The sequence below is a fragment of the Onthophagus taurus genome, chromosome 3 (genome assembly GCF_036711975.1).
Source record: "Onthophagus taurus isolate NC chromosome 3, IU_Otau_3.0, whole genome shotgun sequence".
In the NCBI taxonomy this organism is placed as follows: domain Eukaryota; kingdom Metazoa; phylum Arthropoda; class Insecta; order Coleoptera; family Scarabaeidae; genus Onthophagus; species Onthophagus taurus.
Window position 1 is genome coordinate 26,331,567 of NC_091968.1, and position 19,978 is coordinate 26,351,544.

General features: G+C 31.3%; 3 protein-coding genes across 3 annotated transcripts; 2 read left to right on the forward strand and 1 right to left on the reverse strand.

Annotated features, from left to right (window-relative positions):
• The first annotated feature begins 1,719 nt into the window (after nucleotides 1-1,719).
• On the forward strand, nucleotides 1,720-7,580 carry LOC111414477 (probable phosphoserine aminotransferase). Its single transcript, XM_023045836.2, has 4 exons — nucleotides 1,720-1,890; nucleotides 1,966-2,096; nucleotides 2,436-2,978; nucleotides 7,091-7,580. The coding sequence occupies exons 1-4, from the start codon at nucleotides 1,831-1,833 to the stop codon at nucleotides 7,458-7,460; spliced, it is 1,104 nt and encodes a 367-aa protein (XP_022901604.2). The 5' UTR covers nucleotides 1,720-1,830; the 3' UTR covers nucleotides 7,461-7,580.
• On the reverse strand, nucleotides 7,091-8,257 carry LOC111414478 (blocked early in transport 5). The gene has a single exon (XM_023045837.2). It carries the CDS (start codon nucleotides 8,168-8,170, stop codon nucleotides 7,733-7,735), a length of 438 nt encoding a protein of 145 aa, XP_022901605.1. The 5' UTR covers nucleotides 8,171-8,257; the 3' UTR covers nucleotides 7,091-7,732.
• A 92-nt stretch (nucleotides 8,258-8,349) lies between these two features.
• LOC111414467 (transcription elongation factor B polypeptide 3-like) lies at nucleotides 8,350-19,917 on the forward strand. Its single transcript, XM_071195545.1, has 6 exons — nucleotides 8,350-8,715; nucleotides 8,767-8,959; nucleotides 9,148-10,124; nucleotides 10,186-10,367; nucleotides 18,900-18,991; nucleotides 19,044-19,917. The coding sequence occupies exons 1-6, from the start codon at nucleotides 8,632-8,634 to the stop codon at nucleotides 19,595-19,597; spliced, it is 2,082 nt and encodes a 693-aa protein (XP_071051646.1). The 5' UTR covers nucleotides 8,350-8,631; the 3' UTR covers nucleotides 19,598-19,917.
• The last annotated feature ends 61 nt before the right edge of the window (nucleotides 19,918-19,978 follow it).

The following is a 19,978-nucleotide window of genomic DNA, read 5'->3' on the forward strand; positions in this document are numbered from 1 at the left end:
GATTGTACTGATGGCATATGTGTTTGCAAAAAGATAACACCTGTACTAAATACTACTTACCTGGGAGTTTTAATTGACAACCACTTGCGGTGGGATGCTCACGTGGGAAAAATCGTTGATAAGATTCGCCGTAGTGTTTACATCTTCAAAAGACTGCGAGATGTATGTGATTTGAAAACACTTAAAACATTTTACTATGGAATTGTTCAACCTATCTTACAGTATGGTATTCTTGCGTGGGGTTCGTCCACTGGTCATCACCTACAAAAAGTAATTACAGCCCAAAAACTTGTTATGAAAGTAATGTTACATAAACCTCGTATCTATCCTTCTGTACTGTTGTTTGAAGAATCTGGTTTGATGACAGTAAAACAGTTGTATGTCACGACGGTCGTGATTAAGGCAGTTAAAACTCAAAGGGATTTAACATTCCCATCCCATTGTTATTGTACAGATATGCTGATATCTTGCAGTTCGCGCATCTCACGGGCTTGCCATTGCAATTCGAACAAATAAATCAATAGCACAAAAACCCTTTACTTTTTATTTGGCTAGGGTATACAATGAGTTTATTGAATTTCTAACATCAAAGAATTTGAATCAGCAAAACATTAATTTGAAACGGACAGCGAAAATGTGGGCTAGATCGCTCACTGAACCACAAATTGAGGACATTTTTCATCAAGGTATACTATTATTATTATTATTATTAATGTTTTTGCCTTTTTACAGAAACTTTCCTTCGAATATTCTGAGTTAATAGTAGCCTTTTTGAACACTATATTAGTATTAGCTGTAAATGTAGCATTCAGATTTTTTTTCAAAAACTTTAATATCATCTGTGTTTAAGCATATTTCTTTGTGCAAAAATTTCTTTTTGCGAAAAATATCTCGGTTGTCAGAATTTTTTTGCATTAAAAACGTAAAATTTTTCCCGATAAATAACGAAATTCTCCGTGGGGGTCCCTTATCAGTGTTATTTGCATCACGAGACACCGAATTTCTTATCGCCAACTAAAAGTGCATACTATCAGGTTAACTCGCCTAGTAACAAATAACAAATATGTTTTTAAAATAGGAGGAGAGAGGTTTTTTCCTCTACGAAAATGAGCTGATAACTGATAACACACCCGTAGAGATCAATCCGAAAAAGTTGACGTATTTTTCCACTCGCATAACAACGTTTAAGGAACCTTATGCAATATTCATCGCCAATTTCAATTTGTTTACAAAGATCGTATCAATTTGACGCAAAAATGATTCGAAGAAGAATAATATATAAATTTAACATTTATTATTTACGAGGTAAAATTCGTTTTGTTTTTAAATAAACAAGGAAGATAACAAAACCTCCTCCTCGTGTTCCCAATAAAAAAAAATTAATCAAAATGAAATTAGAACCCAAGATATCTTCAATAGCACAATTAGAACTGGTAAAATCCAGTTCAAATTGATAACCCTTTGTAACATTCGATTAAAACGTAAAAAAAAATGTTTAGTCTTGCGATTGGAAACGTAATTCCAAAAAATCAATGTTTTTAAAATTATGAAACTAAAACCGACGACAATTTTGAAAAAGAAATCGTTGCAAAATTAAAATCTTGTGAAACACGAGACTTTACTCGAACAACACGTTTAAATCTAAACTGGTAAATAAAGTTTTGTTCTCGATTCGAATTTGATATAAAAGCGAGCTCAGCGGGCTGCAGTGGTCAGTTTCGCTGAGAAAATTCAATTGCAACCAGTGTTAAAGAGAACGTGTTGAGTTTAGTGACCTTTTAAAATCATTAATTTTCTTGCTAATTTTCGAATTAAAACATTAAGAATAAAATGGGGAGTGTTAATACGGTGTTAAATTTTGGTGCTGGGCCAGCAAAATTACCACAAGAGGTAAGTAAAAAAAAAAAACGCATTGTAATTATGTGCATCACGCCATGCAATTTGATTGGTTCAATTTATTTCTAGGTTTTAGAATATGTTCAAAAGGAGCTTCTTAATTTTAATGGAATGGGGATGAGTGTGATGGAAATAAGCCACCGATCAAAAGAATACATGAAAATAAATAGTGATGCGCAAAAATCGGTTCGGGAATTATTGTAAGTGTTTTTATCAAATTTGATTTAATTCCTTATCGTTTTTGTAATATAATAAGAACCGGTTATTACCGGTGATTCAAACCCGAAGGAGATTTGACCCAAAGAGGTCAATGTGTTAAAAATGATAACTGTTGATAAGCGAAAGAACTTCCTTTTTTTTTGTATGTTTGGTTGTATAACTTTCAATAATATCTTATTATCTAAAAACACGCGACCTTTTGGTTCAAAAAACAAAGCTATTATTCGATTTTGCGTTCCAATGAAATCACACCATGATTAATAATCTTGAAAAATAAAATTTTTATTTATTTAATCTTATTATTTCGTTTTATTTTCCAGAAAGGTTCCAGATAACTATAAAATATTATTTATGCAAGGTGGAGGAACCGGTGCATTTGCAGCCGTAGCAATGAATTTAATGAATCGTACCGGAACCGCCGATTATTGCGTAACAGGAACTTGGTCATCAAAAGCGGCCCAAGAAGCCGCAAAATACGGAAAAGTCAACTACGTTTTTCCCGTTGCTAAAAAACCGGGTTCAATCCCCGATCAATCCACTTGGAAATTAGATCCGAACGCATCGTACGTTTATTATTGCGCAAATGAAACCGTCGATGGGGTCGAATACGATTATATCCCCGAAACGAACGGGGTTCCCCTAGTCTCCGATATGTCATCAAGTATTATGACTAAAGAATTCGACGTTTCAAAGTTTGGAGTGATTTTAGCGGGGGCGCAAAAAAATATTGGCCCGGCTGGAGTTACCGTTATTATTATTAGAGACGATTTAATTGGGAATCCCATGAAAATTTGCCCCTCTGTATTCGATTTCACAAATATCGACAAAAATAGTTCCATTCATAATACTCCAGCAACTTTCTCGTAAGTTCAAGTTAATTTTATCTAACAATAGGTAGTTTAGTGAAGATAACTTGCTGAAGATCAACTTTAATTTTATTATTATATTCGTAATCTTTATAAAATAACCTTTAAAATGAGTCCAAACATGACGTACTTATCTCAAAAAACAAAAAAGTTAGAATAAAAAACATTAAACCCGAAGTTAGCAACAATGAAGATAGCAATTTAATTTTTAAATATTAATATAATATATTATATAATAATTTTTATATATTTTATAAAAATTAAGAATATATCAAAATGACATTGACATTTCAAACCGGAAGTTGACCATAACTTCATTAATATTGAAAATAAATATGTCGTGTTTGTACTCATTTTAAAGGATTTTTAATGAAGATTACAAATATGTCAAAATTGAGGTTGACATTTTACACCTGAAGTTAGTTATCATATAATAAACAAATGGACAACTTCATGGTGTTCTTTCATGATGCATTTTTTATTAAAAAAACCTTTAAGATGTGTTCAAACATGATGCATTTATCTCAAAACACGAAAAAGAGAATAAAAAACATTAACTTTGAATGTTTTTAGTTCTAGTTCTAGTGTTAGTTCTAGTTTTATACTAGCATTATCACTAGAACTAACACAAGACCTAGAACTAGAATCATTCGGGTTTAGCCGTCTGGAGAGACGTGGGGCTAAATCCGAATATTTCTAGTTCTAGGTCTAATGTTAGTTCTAGTGACACTATGTTGCATATCTTTATTGCATTAAACCTAACACTAACACTAGACCTAGAAATATTCGTGTTTAGCCGTGCACCTAAAAGTAATTTTGATGTTTTTTGAAAGAATTTAGACGCACGACTAAGAAAAAAATTTTCAGCCGTTAATACCAACTTTAATTTTATTATTATATTCGTAATCTTTATAAAATAACCTTTAAAATGAGTCCAAACATGACGTACTTATCTCAAAAAACAAAAAAGTTAGAATATAAAACATTAAACCCGAAGTTAGCAACAATGAAGATAGTAATTTAATTTTTAAATATTAATACCAACCTTAATTTCTGTTTTTTTTTATTATATTCTTGTTTTTGTAGCAAATTTTAAGACATTTTATAAAAATTAAGAATATGTCAAAATGACGTTGACATTTCAAACCGGAAGTTTAATCTCGAGTAATATTGGAATTAAACGTATCGTGTTTGGGCTCATTTTAAAGGATTTTTCACAATTACGAATATGTCAAAATTGAGGTTGACATTTCTAACCGGAAGTTGACCATAACTTTATTAATATTGAAGATAAATATGTCATGTTTGTACTCATTTTAAAGGATTTTTAATGAAGATTACAAATATGTCAAAATTGAGGTTGACATTTTACACCTGAAGTTAGTTATCATATAATAAACAAATGGACAACTTCATGGTGTTCTTTCATGATGTATTTTTTATTAATAAAACTTTTAAGATGTGTCCAAACATAATACATTTATCTCAAAAAACAAAAAAAGAGAATAAAAAACATTAACCTTGAATGTTTTTAGTTCTAGTTCTAGTGTTAGTTCTAGTTTTATACTAGCATTATCACTACAACTAACACAAGACCTAGAACTAGAATCATTCGGGTTTAGCCGTCTGGAGAGACGTTTGGCTAAATCCGAATACTTCTAGTTCTAGGTCTAATGTTAGTTCTAGTGACACTGGTAGGTAGCGCTAGTTAGCATAAAATATCACTATGTTGCATATCTTTATTGCATTAAACCTAGAACTAACACTAGACCTAGAAATATTCGTGTTTAGCCGTGCACCTAAAAGTAATTTTGATGTTTTTTGAAAGAGTTTCGACACACGGCTAAGAAAAAAACTTTCAGTCGTTAATATCAACTTTAATTTTATTATTATATTCGAAATCTTTATAAAATAACCTTTAAAATGAGTCGAAACATGACGTACTTATCTCAAAAAACAAAAAAGTTAGAATAAAAAACATTAAACCCGAAGTTAGCAACAATGAAGATAGCAATTTAATTTTTAAATATTAATACCAACCTTAATTTCTGTTTTTTTTATTATATTTTTGTTTTTATGGCAAATTTTAAGACATTTTATAAAAATTAAGAATATATCAAAATGACATTGACATTTCAAACCGGAAGTTTAATCTCGAGTAATATTGGAATTAAACGTATCGTGTTTGGGCTCATTTTAAAGGATTTTTCACGATTACGAATATGTCAAAATTGAGGTTGACATTTCTAACCGGAAGTTGACCATAACTTTATTAATATTGAGGATAAATATGTCGTGTTTGTACTCACTTTAAAGGATTTTTAATGAAGATTACAAATATGTCAAAATTGACGTTGACATTTTACACCTGAAGTTAGTTATCATACAGGGTGTGTCAAATGTCTGGAATATAGCCAATATCTTCGCCATTTGTGGTTTTAAAGAAAAATGTTTCAAATAAAAAATTCTTTATTAATTGTGGCGCATTTTTTGGCGATACTTGCTTGTTTACATTGTTCTTTGTTCCGTTTCTATGGCAACCAATATTGTTATTTTAAATGGGATGCATATATTTTCTTTGCATACTTTGATAGAGGATAAGTCCCTCTATGTGATGAACATATCAAATCATACAGTTGTATAAGAACAAATCGAAAAAAAATGCGTTTTTTGAAAGTCTTAAATCAGCTAATTACAATCAAAGTAGGCGCCGAAACAGCTTTAAATGTCAAAAAATTGACAGTTTAAACAAAAATGGCGCAATTAAGCGAACGACAAAGAATCCAAATATTAATAATATATGGGTACGGTGCAGGTAATGAAAACGCACTCAAAGTGAAGTTGTGTTCGCACTGTTCAATAAAATTTACCCGGATCCACAAATTATAACAATCTAAAATAGTATCAAAAATATTTAAAAAAATTTGTAACATCGGAAGTGCTAAAAACCTTCCAAAAAGTTGATGGCCGAAGACTGTTGCCAATGACCATACATTATTAATTATTCATAATTGTTGAAACTGTAACTTTTTTGACATTTAAAACTGTCAACGGCGTTATTTCGGCGCCTACTATGATTCTAATTACAATGTTTCGAGGAAAACTTTCCTCTTCTTCAGGCACAGCTGAAAGGCACAAAATCGGAGATAAAAATTAAAACATTTTTGTATTTCGTTCGCCATTTGTTATCTCATAACTTGACGGTAATTTTAATTTTTAAACTTTGTTTGATTTTATATTTGTATTTTAAGTTTTATCTCCGATTTTGTGCCTTTCAGTTGTGCCTGAAAAAGAGTAAAGTTTTCCTCGAAACATTGTAGCACTGATTCAAATAAAAATTACTTTTCATCGTTTTCCATCCCTTTTTTAACAAAATCACGATGATAATGGAATCAGAAATAGCTAAAGCATAAGATATCACTATGTTGCATATTTTTATTGCACTAAAATTAGAACTAACACTAGACCTAGAATTATAATTTATATTATATAAGTTTAAACATTTAAGTTTACATTTAAACATTGATAATTTATATATTAATTTATATTTTATTATTATATTCGTAATCTTTATAAAATAACCTTTAAAATGAGTCCAAACATGACGCACTTATCTCAAAAAACAAAAAAGTTAGAATAAAAAACATTAAACCTGAAGTTAGCAACAATGAAGATAGCAATTTAATTTTTAAATATTAATACCAACCTTAATTTGAGTTTTTTTTAATTATATTTTTGTTTTTGTTGCAAATTTTATAAAATTTAAGAATATATCAAAATGACATTGACATTTCAAACCGGAAGTTGCTTATATCTCGAGTAATATTGGAATTAAACGTATTATGTTTGGGCTCATTTTAAAGGATTTTTCACAATTATAAATAATAAATAAAAATGCAAATATGTCAAAATTGAGGTTGACATTTCTAACCGGAAGTTGACCATAACTTCATTAACATTGAAGATAAATATGTCGTGTTTGTACTCATTTTAAAGGATTTTTAATGAAGATTACAAATATGTCAAAATTGATATATGAATTATTATTGATTAAAAAAAAATCGTCGATTTTTAAGCCACATGTCGATTAATAAATTAATTTGTTTTAGCGTTTACGTGATGAATTTAGTATTCGAATGGATTAAAAAGAACGGTGGAGTCCCCGAAATGGAACGCCAAGCAGCTAAAAAAAGCGAATTGTTATACAACACAATAAAAGAATCAAACGGCTTCTACAGTTGTCCAATTGACGCAAATTGTAGGAGCCGCATGAACATTCCATTTAGAGTTGGAGGAGCTGAAGGAAATGAAGCTTTGGAAGAGAAATTTTTGGCTGAAGCTCAAAAATTAAATATGCATCAATTAAAAGGGCATAGATCTGTTGGTGGGATAAGAGCTTCCTTGTATAATGCAGTTTTATATAGTGATGTTCAAGGATTAGTTAACTTTATGTTAGAATTCAAAAAATATAACTCTTAATTTATTAATTAATAATGTTTTTAGTATTAAATTTAAATGTACTCTCTATTTTTTTATTGAAGCATATTTATTATTTAATTGTATTAATAAGGTGAAATGAATTCTTTATTAACTTAAAAATGGTTTTATTTTTTCATTCCATTTAAGTAAATCTAATTCTTATACCTTTATTTATTTGTATTAATAAGGTGAAATGAATTCTTTATTAACTTAAAAATGGTTTTATTTCATTCAATTTAACTAAACCTAATTCTTATACCTTTATTTATAATCTAAGCACTTTTTGATATATAAATCGGCGAACTTTTCACAAAAACATCCAATTTGCTTTTAAATAATTCTGATTCAATCGGTTCGTTCATTTTCACCAAAGGATTTTTGACCACATACTCAACGAAAACTTGGTTATAAATTTGTTGGAGTATCTCCTTAACACCTTGAGCCCCATTATCCGTGTTAATAACAAATTTAAGTCCGGATGGTGTTTCTAAATAATGCAAAGTGTATTTCGACGTTTTATAGTATTGAAAACCATCTTTCACATCCAATGGGGAAATTTTCATCACAAACGATTTCAATGAAAATAACATACCGTACATTAACTTTGCTTCTTCATCTTTAGTCATCCCCGATTGTTTAAACCGATTCCATTCGTGATAATAAAGCAAAGTGCCGTTTCTATCGAAAATATAAATGTTATAAACTGTCATTTTGATGTGTTACGTCAAAAATCAAAACAACACTGAAGTTAGATACAAAACTCGAAAGGTGATTTAATTGATTAGATTTAATTCATACTCATTCGGTGTATTTCGGTAATAAATGTTATATTTTAATGCTATGGGTAATAAAGATTATATTTATACAAAGAAAAAGTAACGCCAACATAAATTCGTTTGACATTTAAGTCATTTAAGGGCAATACCAACATAAGATATAGAAAGTGAAATATTAAATGACATGTACAACATCGTTTTCGAGTTTTTATTAAGATTTTTAATCGACGATTTGTGAACGTTCGAAGTGCAACAAAATCTAAAAAAATGACCGGAAATAGACGTTAAATTGTTTCCGAATTCGTCGGATTCGGTGCCATAGTGGAGCAGATGTTTACGTTTTTCATTGAACAATCTTGAAGGTACCACCGAAAATCGAATAAAAACCTCACACGATGTCCGACGATAAACTCATCGAAGCCATCGAACATTACCAGAGAAACTTGAATAGAGGACTTAAGGATGACAATACGGCCAAGGTAATTATTATTGTTGATTAGAGATTTTCATTTTAATTGCGAATAAATTAGCTTTTGCATTGCATCTTCAAACTCTCCAACTTACCAATTACGGTGGGGCATTTGGAAGAGACTGGAGTTGGGAGGACGGTGAATGCAATGAGGAAAATGGAAGGAAAAGTTGGGGACGCATCCAGAGAGTTGGTTAATAAATGGAAATTAATGGTCTCTCAAAATCAGGACTGTGATGATACCAATAAAAATGGTATTTCCTATAAAATAGTAATAATTAATGATAAGGAATTGAAGTAATTTGAAAAAATAATAAGAATAAAATGGTTTGGTAAAATTTGTTTTGTTAAGTTGGTATGATTGATTGTCAATTTTGAGGAGTTTGAATATGTCAAAATGAATTTTTTGATTTTAGTGTTAAATAAATCTTTAATTTTTTAGAACCTAATGGTAAAAGCGATTCTAGTCATAGACAAAGTGATAAATCGAAAAATAGATCGGATAATTCAGATTCGGAGAGTGAAAACACAAGTTCGGATGAGAAATCTTCGGAAAGTGAAAACGACGATGAAGAAGACGAAAACGATTCAGATAGATATGAAAATGTAAAAAGACATAAAAGTGAATCACCACCAAGAGAAAAATATAAAAGTCACCACCACCACCATAAAAAGAGTTCAAAGGATAAAAGATATAAAGATTATGATCGAAAAGAGAAAGAATACAAATATAAGAAAGATAAATCACCAAGTAGATCACCAGAAAAAATTAAAAGTAATAAAGAAAAAGACAGATTTAAATCAAATTCATCAAATAAACGTAAAAATGAGGTGGACAATGAAAGAAGTCATTCAAAAAAACATAAAAGTCATCATAGTAAGGAAGATGAAAATGTAAATGAAAGTAAAAGGATTAAAGATAAATCACGTACTGAAAGTAAACATAAAGAAAGTAATCAATCTTTAAATTCTTCACAATTGGTGGTGAAAGAGTCAAAAAAGGAGTCAAAGAGGGAGAGTTATGATAAAAAATCGAAAAGTAAGGAAAAAGATGAAAAGAAAGATGAAAAAAAAGATGAAAGAAAAGATGAAAAGAAACATTCAATTAAAAAAGAATCGAAATCGAATCGTAATGAAAATGGGATTTGTTCTGAATCTGGGACGAGTTTCGCGGACGCTTTAGGAATGTTAGAACCATCCACAAGTAAGAGTACTGTTGTTACTAATAGTAATAAAAAAATAAAACCTGAACGAAGTATACGAGAAAAAACTCCTGAAAAATCTTATCGTAAAGAATCGTTAGATAAAGAAGATAAAAAAGAGAAAAAGAAGGAAAAAGATAGAGAAAGTAGTAAACAAGAAAAAAGTAAAGAAAGAGATAAAAAAGTTTCTACTTCTTCTTCTAAAATAGAAGTGGTGGTAATTTTTATTTAATTAATTTTAATAATTTTTGATTACTTTTTAAATCAATTTTTTTCAGGTACCGCCCCCACCACCTAAAAACGACGTCGATATAAACATATCAAGTCTATTACCTATGATAACACCAAATTATCGACCATTAGCGAATCCTTTATACGATAGTATGCAAAATTTGGCGAGGGGGAAAGCTTTGAATGATGACGAAGCTTTAAGTTTAGTTATGTCGCAAAAAAACCAAAGGTAAATTATTTAATGTGTCCGACCGAAACTCAATTTTGAGCCGAAACTTTTCTTTGAAAAGAAGGAATTAATACAAGATGTGTCCCTCAAAAGTGGCTCACCCCCATATTTTTTTTATTATTAGTGATATAAGAAAACCATTTGGAATGCATAATTAGGCCGGATTATTACGACATGATATCATTCTCTTTCTACTTCCGGTTATACCGGATGTTAGTACTAATTTCGCTATTTTTTAAAATCTATAATTTTTTTTTCTTTAGTTGGGTAGACAGCATAATTTCACATAACTTTTACTTGAAAAAAAAATTATTTTCGTTATTTTTTAACGTTTTATACTCTGTTTTTAAACCAGGAGGAGTAAACGCGAAAGTCAGATTTACACTAGGAAAAATCACCAGAAAATATCACTAGATATTTTGGCGGTAAATTTAAATTAATAATTATTATTATTTATTTATTTACTTATTATTGTATTTATTTTCGTTTGTTATCGTCAACACTAAACATACAAATTAACATTGAAGTTATGAGTGTATTTATTTCAAAATATAATAAAGAAGGGTTTAAGAACACAAAATTTACAATAGGTTCGTTCCAACCGCACAAATTTGACTCGTCCTGTACGCGTACACGACTAGTACAGGACTTTTTTCTGCGCATGTTCGTCCGTGGACACGTTCGTGTACGCGTACATTTCGTCAACGCTGTTGGAACGGTTTTCAATTTCTATGTACGTTTTATATCCAACCCTGCCGATAGTTAGCGCTGCAACTACAATTTACCATTTCAAACGAAATCCATTTAATCATTTTTTTAACAATAATGAACTAAAGTAGCATTAATTACAAATGTAAAAAAAGCGTAATAACCCCATAATAACCCTTACTAAAAAAATGAAATAAAAATATGCATGTTCTTTCACTTTTTTGATTAAGTTGTCTATGAAACTTATCATAAAACATACATATAAAATAAAAGTTCTTAAAAATTTGTTAAACAAAACACCAGAAACATGTAAAAGAGTAGAGAATAATCCAAATCCAAATGTACAGGTGTCCAAATTTTGATGGGTTTGTAGGGTATCTCAGTTATTATGAAAGATAGAAAGTTGCGGCTTTCGCGAATACAATGGCGCAAAACAAATTTTCATAGCCCTCTTCGTTTTTGATGAGTGATATTTACGATTTTCAGACACCTCCTGTATCTCGGCTATCCGGAAACTTAGTAGAAAAGTAAAAACGGGTTCTACTAGATTTTTTCACGTGGAATCCAATGGCGCACGTAGAATTTTTCTAGTCATCACGGTTTTTGAGTTTTTGAGACAACTCAAATACTGTATACTCAACTTCTAAAATACTTAACTCTTAATAACTCAAAAACCGTGACGACTAGAAAAATTCTACGTGCACCATTGGATTCTACGTGAAAAAATCTATTAGAACCCGTTTTTACGTTTCCGGATAGCCGAGATACAGGAGGTGTCTGAAAATCGTAAATTTTGAAACACTCCCTGTATATCAAAAACGAAGAGGGATATGAAAATTTGGTTTGCGCCATTGTAAATTTCCCAAAAAAGTAGATTCGCGAATGCCGCAACTTTCTATCTTTCATAATAACTGAGATACCCTACAAACCCATCGAAATTTGGACATCCTGTACAGGGTCTGTCACGACGAGCTGAGTCTATATGTATATGGCAAACTACCTGCACTATTTTTGTGAAAATTTTCATATGGGTTTACCCGAAGTTCTCGTTTCAGCTCAAATATTTTCAGATTTCTCCAACTTCCGGTTATACCGGAAATAGACCCTAACTTCGTTATTTTAACAACTTTTATTAAATTTTCGAGATCCCCGCCAAATTTTAATACAATTTGATATAAGTCATCATATGTCTTCACGGTGTGTTAACTCAATACGTATAAAAAAAGACAGATATTTAATGGGTACCACGGACGGCTAGATGGCACTGTAAGCACAAATTGCTTAAAGTCCCTAGATTTACAAAGTACCGCGGTTTGCCGCCATTTTGAAAGTCAAGCGGGAACTTTAAAACTATGTCATTCTGACATTACATTTCATTGATGACATTACGCCAAAATTCCTTTCATTTTTTCTCGTGGTACTCTGAAGAGTCGAAAGTGCATGCGTTTTGTTGCAGACAAAACGAAGTGAAAACAAAATTCAAATTTTCACCAGTCAACATGAAAATGATACCTTTACTGTTATCATTTTCATGTTGACTGGTGGAAGTTGAAATCAATAATTAATAACCATTAACTGAATAAAAATACTTTTAAATTTCGCGCTTTATTAAAAGTAGTAGGTACCACAGACCACTAGAGGCGTTGAAATCAATTTGACCGAAAAAATAGTGGGGAGTAATGCTTCTATATATATATATATATTTATATTATTTTTCTATGTATGTCTTTCATGTCATTTTTCAATTATTTCAGTCTTTTCGAAATTTTTGGCAGATGCAACCCTTCACAATAAATATAATTTTTCGAAATTACAGTCGAGTCCGGCCAAATATTCTCAAAGTTTGCACAGAGACGACCCACAGCTTACATAATACTTGAAAAGCAACCCCCAATTGGGGTTGCCATTTAAAAAGATGAAATTTTCGACTTTTCGAGATAGGGAAATTCGGGGCAAATTTCTGACAACTCTGTATAATTTTTTAAAAAACTTTTAAAGGGTTATGTAACCTATGGGTCCTCTCTGTGCAAACCCTGAGAATATTTGGCCGGACTCCTGTAATTTCGAAAATTACTTTTATTATGAAGGGTTGCATCTGCATAATTTTCGAAAAAACTGAAATAATTCATAAATGGTGCACTCTAGACATATGATGACTTGTATCAAATTGTATTAAAATTTAGTGGGATCTTAAAAATTCTATAAAAATTGGTGCATTCCATTTAAAATAACGAAGTTGGGTCCATTTCCGGTATAACCGGAAGTTGGAGAAAACTGAAAATATTTTAGCTGAAACGAGCACCTCGGATAAACGCTATATACAAATTTTCAGAGAAATAGTGCCAGTAGTTTGCCACATAGATATAGACTCAGCTCGTCGTGACAGACACGCTTGATGGTAAAGATACCCATAAGAGATACAAACAGACCGGCTGCACAATTGGAAATGAGTTATGCGCAAGCGCTAAAGAACGTGACAAACCGTACATCGTCGAAACCAGGTACGCATTTGACTTGTCGCCGACCAGTCCGCGGCACGTCCACGGGTCGGATGGACAGCACTTTTCAACTGCGCAGGCTGGTGACTGTTAATTGGCAGTCAAAAGTGCGGTTGGAACGAACCTAATAATGACACGAAACTGTCGAATTATCAATTACCTAACCTTCAAATTCAAAATTGCCTGTGTGTGAAGCTTCCTCGCATTCAACCAATCACGTGCAAGGTCAATCTGGTGACAAATTTAAAATACTCCTCCTGGTTTAAAAACAGAGTATAATTGCCAAAGAAAACTTCAAGGTATAATTAATGTTTGTAAACAAAACTAACCTTACCTAACATTCCTTCACGCTATAATTGACATTACAAAAGAAAACTTCACGCTATAATTGCCATTACTAATTGCCAAAGAAAACTTCATGGTATAATTAATGTTTGTAAACAAAACTAACCTTACCGAACATTCCTTCACGCTATAATTGACATTACAAAAGAAAACTTCACGCTATAATTGCCATTACTAATTGCCAAAGAATACTTCATGGTATAATTAATGTTTGTAAACAAAACTAACCTTACCTAACATTCAGCGTCTGAAGACACAGGGCTAAACCCGAAACTTAAAAATATACAACTTAGCGCTGAATAACAATTAAAACTAGAACTAACACTTGCACTAGAACTATACTCTGTTTTTAAACCAGGAGGAGTAAACGCGAAAGTCAGATTTACACTAGGAAAAATCACCAGAAAATATCACTAGATATTTTGGCGGTAAATTTAAATTAATAATTATTATTATTTATTTATTATTGTATTTATTTTCGTTTGTTATCGTCAACACTAAACATACAAATTAACATTGGAGTTATGAGTGTATTTATTTCAAAATATAATAAAGAAGGGTTTAAGAACACAAAATTTACAATAATGACACGAAACTGTCGAATTGTCAATTACCTAACCTTCAAATTCAAAATCAAAATTCAAAATTGCCTGTGTGAACCTTCCTCGCATTCAACCAATCACGTGCAAGGTCAATCTGGTGACAAATTTAAAATACTCCTCCTGGTTTAAAAACAGAGTATAGTATCTTCGGAAAATGTATTACAACTTTTGACACATAGTAGTTAGGTTAATAGTAAAAACTACATGTCCCTCTTGATTTGCTATTTCTCGAGCAGTGATCACTGCTATGCTTTAGTCAGTGGTTCTTTTTTAATAATGGTGTAAATTAACAGTTGTATTAAGTTAGTTTTAAAAGAAAAACGTGATAAAGTATGAATTTTTTAAATAACGCGTTTTTTGCAGAAAAATAGTCAATCATATTTTTTTAAGAAAAGAAAAATGGCAAGTGTTATACCATTTTGAAATCTTGACTAAACAGGCCATCTTTTAAAATAACTTGCCAAGGGTGTTGTACTAGTCCTTTGTTTAGAAATCGTGTGTCAAACTTAATAGACATAAATTCTTTCAACCTGAACTCAATCAAACTAATAATTTTTTTTGCAAAACTAACGACTTTTGTTGTTCGACTTGTGACTGCTATAGTACCATGATTCATTAGGAATACATTATTAAAAAAATCACTATTAAATTGCGAACATTTCTGGCCATAGTACCTTAAAGATATGATGTACGGGAACGATTTTTAACATTTTCATAAATGTGTCTATTACTACTTAACTAAGAGACAGATTTTTTTCTTATTTTTACCAGAACAGGTATGGGTTGGCCTCTCACCCGGTGCCCGCTTGACGTTGAGTTTCGGGACACCTGTATAGATTCCATTATTCGTACAGTTTTGAAATTTTGGTATAGTAGACGCCACGAGAGCTGGCAGTAAATCATCGTTTTCCGCTATTACAAATGCCATACGTATTTCACAAATGGCTAGAGAGTAATGTGTGTTAGAAAGAGATAGTATTAGTTTAATATGTCTGCTGTACTACGTCTGTTCTTCCAAGGGATGTAACTCTATAATTATAACCTCAAATCGAAACGTCTTGTGAGCGTTGTCATGAATCTGTTAGTGTTTTCACAAGCCGAAAATGTTTTCTTTGAAAGGAAAATCATTAAATAATATCTTTGACATATAACCTCCATTACTAACATAACCTACATTTATATGTATGTGGTGAAATAATCTAAGTCGTACGTCCATATCTTGATTCATACCATTTTTAAGCGAACTGTCACTGCCAGCTCTCGTGGTTTCTACTATATCATTTATTTATTGTTTATTTTATAATGTACAAAATTTAAAAAACACTTAATGTTCAATGAGACCCCCATTAACCTCAATAAGGTTACTAATTCTTTCGCTAAAAGATCTTCTAACTTTTAAAAGTATGTTTGGCTGGTAAAGTATATAGTATGTGGTAAATAAACCCGAAACTTTCTAGTTCTAGGTCTAGTTTTACTTCAATATCAATATACAACAATCTAGCGTAATCTAATACTAACGCGCTATCTAACACTGTCACTAGAACTAGCACTAGACCTAGAATTAGAAAGTTTTGGGTTTAGTCACGGCTACTCTTGCTTAATAACAGTCAAAAATTATTAATAATCATCAATAATTATGAGGATTCACCGTAAATAAAACCTACAAGTTCTCAGAACCAACTTTTAGAATAATTTTAACTAAACATGGCGGCACATAGTGGTACATGGTACTACATTTTATTTTTTTACACGGAAACTATTAACTTTAAAGGAAATACCAAAGAGACAAAAAAGTACCACTAAAGAATGAGCTTTACAGCCCATATTTTTTTATGTTAATATTCCATAGCGTTAAAAAGTTCTTATAAAAAATATCAAGGGAGTGGTGAATTTCATCCCCTTAGAGGGCGCTAGAGAAGTTTTAGGTATGCTTGAAAATAAGGTCTTAACCAGTAGTAAATAAGTACAAAGTTTCAAATTCTACGGTTTACTTACAGCCGAAATACAAAACAAAATGTAAATTTTTGACTCAACATAATAACTCGAAAACAAACGAGTTGCGATCCTATTTTTATATAAAAAAACTTGTGCTATTTTGGCAGTAAAGTTTCCCGATTAAAAACTGAACCAACCTGTATACATATACAGGATGACATATACATCGTAACCTAAAATATGGTGGTTTAATTAATGTAGGTAGATCTTTCTGAAATTATGCATAGCGCCATAATTTCTCATTCTGAACAACTTTTCTTAATGATATTTTGCAGTATCATGAACAAAAAGCTTACTTTACCTGAACTCAAAATAGTTTTCGCTTTACTATCAAGGCCGAGTTGATTTTCAAAATATGAAAATTACTTAAAATTCTCTCCACACCAAGTAGGGCTTAATTCCTCAGCTTTAAAATAAAATTCAAACATTTTTAAGTCATACCTCTTGTAACATCTATCCTGGGACACACTGTATGTGTGCATTTTTCAAAAAACCATAATTATTTCCCAAACTATTAATGTTAGGTATAGGACATATGGGGTATAAAAGATGTAAAATGAGACGCCGAAGACGACTAAGTAATAAAATATGGGGGTGCTCTTTAAAAGAATTAAGTTATGGTACTTCCAAATTTCGAAAAGTTAACGTGCCATAGTAAAATGACCAAAGGATCTAGACAGCCATTCTCGGCACCAAAACACACTCCATTATGTTGCTTAAGCATGTTCTGAATCCCAAATTGATATCCGAAAAATTGAGTATAACATTTTTGTATTTGAGTGCAGATTTTTGTAGAAAAAATCGAATAACTCGAGAACGGCCAAACCAAATTGCAAAAAGTAACGTTATTCATAAACCTTGAAAATCGACAAATCCAAATATGTAAAAATATTTAGGGTTCCATTTAAAAAAATAAAGTAGGGGCGACTTCCGGTATAACCGGAAGTGTTAGAAATCTGAAAATATTTTAGTCGAAGAGAACGCAATTGATTATACTTAAATCTGAATTATCAAATTTTTATTTTGACCAAAACCCCAGAAACATCTAATGACCGGTCTCGCTGAGACACCTGTATACAGGGTGTATCAAATGTCTGAAATATAGCCAATAACTTCGCAATTTGTGATTTTAAAGAAAAATGTTTCAAATACAAGTTTCTTTATTAATCGTGGCGCATTTTTTGGCGACATTTGCTTGTTTGTATTGTTTTTTGTTTCGTTGCTATGGTAACCAACATTGTTGTTTTAAATGGGATGTATATGTTTTTTTTTGCATACTTTGATAGAGGATAACTCTGTGCGATAAACATATCAAGCATATGGTTGTATAAGAAAAAATGCGTTTTCTGAAAATACTAAATCAACAAATTACAATCAAAGTAGGTGACGAAATAACGAAAATAAACGTCAGAAAAATGACAGTTTCAACAATTCCGCCATTTTTGTAGGGGTATAGCTCCCCAGGGGAGTTGAAGCCACTCATTTCATATAGCAAAGTACCCTTAAATTTTGCTAAAGAATGACTCCCTGAAGATGAGAGTATATATCGGCATTCCGCTAAAGTCTTAGTTCAAAAAGTTATGGATTTTCTCCATTATATCTTGTGGTGATTACAATCTTCTGTTGAGTTGTCATGAGTTTCCCATAAACTTCTTTTCCTGGGTGTTCTCTTTTTTTATCTGATTCAAAAAGTTTCTCATTTCACTCATGGCAATATCTATATCTGCAGAAGTCATATATTTGGTTTTAAATCTTGGGTCGAATAACGTAGATGTTATAAGAAAAGAATTTTCTTTCGCATAATCAAATCGTTTATTTCAAAATTCATAGAGTTTTCTTTTTACTACGTTTTGAAGTTAAAGTTTATTGTTTAATACAGCCAATAATGGTATAATAATCGAAATACGGGCACTATCAGAGGATATGTCGAGTGTAGCCTCATAAAAATATTTTAGCACATTTATTATACCTCCATTATACCTCCATGCTTAATGGCATAGAGATTTATTACTCTTTTTTGCTCTACAAGTCGCTGCAACATTAAGTAGGTGCTATTCCACCTGATTTCTATGTTTTGCAACAAACAATGCTGCAAGACTTTGAATCAAAACATCTTTTATGACTAATTGCAGAGTATGCGCCACACAGCCTAGGGATATAGGCGCCGGTATGGTCGTGATCTAATACTGTTGCGCTCAATATCACCTTCGATTTTTGTGAACCTATAATAAAATGTCCTGTAAAGCCTAATAAAGAGCAGGTTTTACTTAGATTTGAAACCAAAACTTCTCTAAAATCCCTATTTTAGGCCGAAATTAAAATTTCGGTCGGACATTATAAATTAACCCCACATTTCAATAAAAAAACTAAACAATCTTTTTTAGAACTAAAGTTTATTCCGGTAATAAAATGTTTTTTAACTCAATTCCAAGCTTATTCGAATTGTGTATAAGAGTCTTACAGGATAATATAGATGGTGAGAAACAATTTATCCCAATTTATTCTTTATAAAATCGTTTTTAATACAGCTTTAGAATACACTGGAGGAGTTCCTTACGCAATTTTAAAACCAGTATTAGATAAAGCGTCACCTCAACAACTTTACACAATGGAACATTACAATCCTTATTTAATCGAAGATACTGACGAATTGTGGCAATTTCATTGTTCGAAAGATTTTAAAAATAAGCGTAGGGAAGAATTGGAATCGTGGCGTGAAATGTATATGCGTTGTTTAGATGAGCGCGAGGCGAAATTGAAAGCTTTAACTGAAAATATAAAGGTGGCGCAAGAGAAATCAACTCCAGTTCGGCAAACTAAATTGGCGTACATTGATAGTTTTGTAAAACCGCCGCGGGATGTTATTCGGAAACAAGCTAAGAATGGGATTGATAAGAAACCGTTGATTACGCCACAATCGAGATTAAATGCGATTGCAGCTGGAAGTTCAAATGCCCAAGTTTCCGTTCCAAATCCTGTTAGAGCGTCGAGTAATAATAGTTCGGGGGCGGTTAAACCTAAAAAAGCTCCGTTAATGCAAAAGACGTTGGCGTTTTTAAAAGGTGGAAGGTTTCGTAGATAGAAATTTAAGAAAAAAATTAATATTTTTTAATTAATTTTAAATGATTATGTGCGAGTTTTGAAATTGTTATATTTTTTCTTTTTAAAGTACAAAAGGAAATGAATTTTACGAAATACAATGAAAAAAAAAACGATAAAGGACACGATAATGGGATTGTTGGACTTTTTTGAATTTTTAAACTTATTATTCTTTTTGTATAACTAAAAAATTAATTATGTAAAGTACATGAAATTTCCATGTTGCTAGGTTGTAATAAGTAATTGTCCTTAGTATGATGTGTATTTTTATCAATTTATAAAATTAAATTAATTATTTTGGTATCACTTTAATTTATTAGCGCCATCTATATCAAAATCCCGTAACCTTACACTTCATAATCTA

Bases quoted from the DNA above. Each gene is read 5' to 3' on its own strand.
- LOC111414477 (XM_023045836.2), top strand. From the start codon at position 1,831: ATGGGGAGTGTTAATACGGTGTTAAATTTTGGTGCTGGGCCAGCAAAA. The intron at 2,097-2,435 runs GTAAGTGTTTTT...TTTATTTTCCAG, and splicing joins AAATCGGTTCGGGAATTATT to AAAGGTTCCAGATAACTATA. The intron at 2,979-7,090 runs GTAAGTTCAAGT...AATTTGTTTTAG, and splicing joins AATACTCCAGCAACTTTCTC to CGTTTACGTGATGAATTTAG.
- LOC111414467 (XM_071195545.1), top strand. From the start codon at position 8,632: ATGTCCGACGATAAACTCATCGAAGCCATCGAACATTACCAGAGAAAC. The intron at 8,716-8,766 runs GTAATTATTATT...CGAATAAATTAG, and splicing joins AGGATGACAATACGGCCAAG to CTTTTGCATTGCATCTTCAA. The intron at 10,368-18,899 runs GTAAATTATTTA...AATCTTTTTTAG, and splicing joins ATGTCGCAAAAAAACCAAAG to AACTAAAGTTTATTCCGGTA.
- LOC111414478 (XM_023045837.2), bottom strand. From the start codon at position 8,170: ATGACAGTTTATAACATTTATATTTTCGATAGAAACGGCACTTTGCTT.